Below are 4,758 nucleotides of genomic sequence, written 5' to 3'. Positions count from 1 at the left end.
TATAGCGCCACCAAATCAATGCAGGATTGAAAAAGTGAAATTCAAAGGCAACAAAAGATTGTTTGTGTGTTGGCAGAAGCTGCAGTACATGCAGCTGTTATGGTGGCGTAGAGTAAAGGGGGGCCTTTATGTGTCTTCACAGATGTGGACCCTCCTCGTGAACTGAAGGTCACACACATTCAAACGGACAGTGCAACTCTAACCTGGAAACCTCCGCAAGCTGCCGTCACTGGTTACACTCTGACCTTCTCTTCTGCCGACGGTGTCATCAGGGTACGATTGACGACAGTGAAAGTATCTTCATGATCCAGGGAATTTCTGAGAAGCTAGAATATTTTATTTATATGTAGAGTTACCTTTGAGATATTTTAGGTACAATATTTATTTAAAAATATATGATAATACTTTAAACTCCTTTTCTCTTCAAATAAATGTATTGGTTCTTGTGTGTGCGTGTGTGTGCTCAGGAAGTGGTGCTAAGCCCAACAGCCTCGTCCTACAGCATTGCTCAGCTAACTGGTTCCACAGAGTACAGTGTGAGACTGCAGGCCGTGGCTGGAGCCCAGAAGAGTGGATCTGTAGCCACTGTCTTCACGACCAGTAAGAATGACAACATCAAACACCACTGATACAATCGGTTCCATAGTGTAGCGGTTATCCAACTGCATCAGAGAGAAGAGAGTCCTGGGATAGATACCCAGAGGAACCACATACTTGGTGCCTGTAGGGGGCAGCCTGTTGCAGTGGATCTGCTGTTAACACCAGAATTTCACAAATATGGCATCAATAAAATTCAAGTTAATTAATTATTAAATTGATATGTTTCTTAGTCACTTGTTTTCCCATAGATGCAAAAATTATATAATAATAAACTTTCACATAATTATTATACACTAACTTAACAGACACAATTATTCAGCTTCCAAATAGTTCTGTAGCTTTAAGATGTGGAAATTTTTAAAAAAAACCACACATTTTCAGCGTGTCTTTCTAGGTTCCAAGGTGGAAAATGTCTGTTATTTGTCTTCAGAGTTAAATACCTGAAAAGTTGTTATCGTAAAACAAAGAACGTGACCACACCCAGACTGTTCACCAGGGTCAAGGTGTGACAGGAGGAGGGGGTTGTTGGTTTCACGTGGAGTCTGTCTGTAGGTTCTGAGAATAAGGCTTAGTTTCCTGGAGGGGAGGCGGTGGCCACAGTACGACACTGTGAGAGGCTGAAAGTTACAGTGTTACAGTCAGTAAGAGTCGACTCCTCTGTTGACTGATGGTTTCATCAGGTTGACGTGGATTCTTTCTCAACTAATTTTTCAGAGGTTAAATACCAGGCTGAATACCAGAGGAGAAGAGACTTCAGGAAACTAAGACTCTGTCTATGTCTAAATTTCTTTGAACAAAACTGAATACCAGAGGAGAGGAGACTTCAGGAAACTAAGACAGTCCAGTTGTCTATGTCTAAATTTCTTTGAACAAATCTGAAACAAAACATTTACAACCAGGCAGCAGCTGTTGAACCCTCGTGTTCCGTCATCCTCCCTGCTTTACTCACTATTGCACTTTAATATGAATATAAATTAAACCACATACTATTGATAAAGAATTTTAAAATGGTGATTGAAATAGTAAATAATTTAAGAAATTCAATTAACCTCTGAAGTTACTTGCCTTGATTTACTGTTGTAACCAGACTGTTCCTGGTTCGAATAAACAAAAATTTTGCATTCACTGAAGATTCACCTCAGCAGACTTAGGGATGGCTCCATACTAGGGTTAGTATCGGTCTAATATTGGTCAATACTTTCCAGCACATACATAAAAAAATAACTATAGCTCGTCCGATCTGATATCTTAGCTCAAACGCATATACTTGGCGCAACATACCGTGACCACAGACACTATCTCCTCAGTGACCGCAGCCCCTAGCATGCTGGAGGAGTGAGGAAGGTATTGGATTAATATTGGTGTTGGCAGATACTCCAGGTTGCAGTATTGGATATGAAGAGGTTGTATTAAGCCATTCTTACTGGAAAAGTTTATAATTTACAGCACGATTGACATAGAGTGTATAATAGAAGTTAACGTCTATACATTTTATACTTTTCCACTTTGGTAACCTCTGACCTCTAGGTTAAATGCATCAGAATTAAAAGTATTTTTTTTACACATTATGTCTTTTAGAGGACATTGTGGTGTCAAGAGCCCAGTTCCACTTCTTCTCGCACATCGCTGATTTAATATTCCAGTCTTTTCACCTGTCATTATTTTCCCCCTTCACATTAAACCTGAAGCTGCACCAAACAGCTGCCGTGGAAAACCTTCTAATTTCCCTCCTTCGTTCCCTCCATGCTCACATTTCTTTCCAATACCCTTTTTACCTCATGATGCACTGCCTGGCCTAATGCATTCTTCATATGACCAAGATGAAGATGAAACAACTGTGTGTGCTGAGGTGTGAAAAATCCAGATAACTTCTTTTTCAGCTGGGAAGCTGTTTCGACGACCTCGGACTTGGGTTAGCTCCTGCTGAATGGAGAGAAGACTTCTGGTCTGTACAAAATCTATGTGGGAGGAGAAGACGGCCAGTCGCTCCAGGTTTACTGTGACATGACCACAGATGGTGGAGGATGGCTGGTAAGAGAGACGCCACCTGCTGGCCACCTGTGTATGATAGTCATTTGTTCAAATACAATCACAGAGCCTGTGGCACATTATTCATCTGAATTGTTTGTGAAGCTGCTGTGACTCATCAAACTCAAAACTTCTCAGATTTTCCTCAGACGCCAGAATGGAAAGCTGGAATTCTACCGGAACTGGAAGAACTACACTGCTGGATTTGGTAACATGAATGATGAGTTTTGGCTGGGTAAGAAGACAAGTCTTTTTTTTTAAGTCCTTTATTTCATGTCCCTCCTCTCACTACTGACTCAGGTCTGTGACATCTGGGTTACAGGTCTGTCCAACCTCCATAAAATCACATCTTCAGGTCATTACGAACTACGGGTCGACCTGAGAGACCAGGGCGACTTGGCCTACGCTCAGTATGACAAGTTCACCATCGCAGAGCCGAGAACACGCTACAAACTCTACATAGGAGGGTACAGTGGAACAGCAGGTGGGTTGGCTCACATCTCCAAGGGCAGGGGTCACCAACCTTACTGAAACTGAGAGCTACTTCCAGAGTATGGCGGTAATATGAAGAGCCACTTGTTTGATACAGACTCCCTTCAACAATGTGACAATAATTAAAAGAAAACTAATGCTGCTCCTGGAACATACAACAGTAGAACACTGTCTATCTATTGATCTTTTAGATTATATTTGGGGTTTTTCATAAAGTTAATGTAACATTGGCTGCAGTTTTATTTCTGTGAATATTTGTTTATTATGTTTAACTTTTCCAAAAATATCAATATAAAATAATAATCTAAAGTTTAGTTGAAGATTTGATCCCCATAGACAACATTTTACACAACACGTAGAACTAATTCTTGTCTATTCCGCCTCAGCACCATAAACTTCTAAGTTTTTTTATTTCTATTTTTTTGTTTCATTCTACGATAATTACAGTTGAGTTGAGTCACTGATCTCTGTACACTGTATGTCCCTCAGGTGACTCCCTGATATACCACCAGGGGCGCCCCTTCTCCACCTATGACAATGATAATGACATCGCTGTCACCAACTGCGCCCTGTCGTATAAAGGAGCTTTTTGGTATAAAAACTGTCACCGTGTCAACCTGATGGGGAAATATGGGGACACCAGCCACAGTAAGGTAGGACCACCTTTTATCTGCAAAAATGTTACACTTGAATCATAACTAATTAAAGCAGTGATGGGTCAACAAAGCCAAGAAATCTGACAAGATGTCTTGGCTTCAAGATTTTTTTTATTATTTTTATTTCAGTTGGGGAGCAAATGGTTTTAAATCTGATAAAATCAAACATTCTGGAAAAGTAGATTACAATATAAGCGATATATTGTATTTTATTGTAATACATTTTTTCATTTATTTGATCTTTTTTTTAAATATTTTCTTCTTCTCCTATGCCAGCACTGATGGACTGTAGTGAATTTTCCTCTTCTCGAACCCATAATTCAGGTCAAATAATAATCTGTTAATTTAATTTAGAATTCCATCCCACTTTTATACTCCATTGAAAAAGGCCAACTTCTCCGTGACTCTGACTCAGTGTTGACGTCTCTTCACTTTGTATTTCCACTACGTTAACAGAAGCTCATCTGAACTGCACAGCAGACCGTCTACTGTGTTGTTGAATCGAAGGCTTTTTGTGATGTTGACAGAAACAGATCAGTTTTCCTCTGATTTGTGTTGGGTTTTCCTTTTCTTTTCCACAGGGAATCAACTGGTTCCACTGGAAGGGCCACGAACACTCGATTGAATTTGCAGAGATGAAGATTAGACCGTCCAACTTCAGGAACTTTGAAAGCAGAAAAAAACGATCATAGAAGTGTAACCACACACACACACACACACACACACACACACCCTCCCCCACCCTCGTACCTCCTTCCTCTTCAGTCATGAACTCTTGTGTTTCCTCTGGTCTAAATTATTCACACACCGAGGCAGTTACGGTGACCATTCTTCACACTGCCCTGCATCACACCAAAGAACTAAACAATCATTTTTCAGTAGCGGGTTCCAATGTGTGAGCGATGATATGTCTGTGTTTGGTTTCAGGGTTGTTTAGCTGTTTGTTTACGTACGAATCAACGTAGAAATATGTGTCAAACAG

At 40.3% G+C, this 4,758-nt stretch overlaps 1 protein-coding gene across 1 annotated transcript in view; it reads left to right on the top strand.

Moving 5' to 3' along the window:
• Positions 1 to 2,863, top strand: part of LOC103390069 (tenascin-like) — a 43,490-nt gene extending 40,627 nt beyond the window's left edge. The window contains exons 26-29 of the mRNA XM_025062373.1: positions 143 to 273; positions 468 to 600; positions 2,481 to 2,631; positions 2,767 to 2,863. Coding sequence (XP_024918141.1) covers positions 143 to 273; positions 468 to 600; positions 2,481 to 2,527 — 311 coding nt within the window. The 3' untranslated portion in view covers positions 2,528 to 2,631; positions 2,767 to 2,863. The remainder of the gene's footprint in view (positions 1 to 142; positions 274 to 467; positions 601 to 2,480; positions 2,632 to 2,766) is intronic.
• Positions 2,864 to 4,758: the final 1,895 nt, after the last annotated feature.

The sequence above is a fragment of the Cynoglossus semilaevis genome, chromosome 14, assembly GCF_000523025.1.
Source record: "Cynoglossus semilaevis isolate Cse_v1.0 chromosome 14, Cse_v1.0, whole genome shotgun sequence".
Taxonomy (NCBI): domain Eukaryota; kingdom Metazoa; phylum Chordata; class Actinopteri; order Pleuronectiformes; family Cynoglossidae; genus Cynoglossus; species Cynoglossus semilaevis.
Note: the sequence above shows the minus strand (reverse complement) of the source record. Positions and strands in the feature narration are given on the sequence as shown.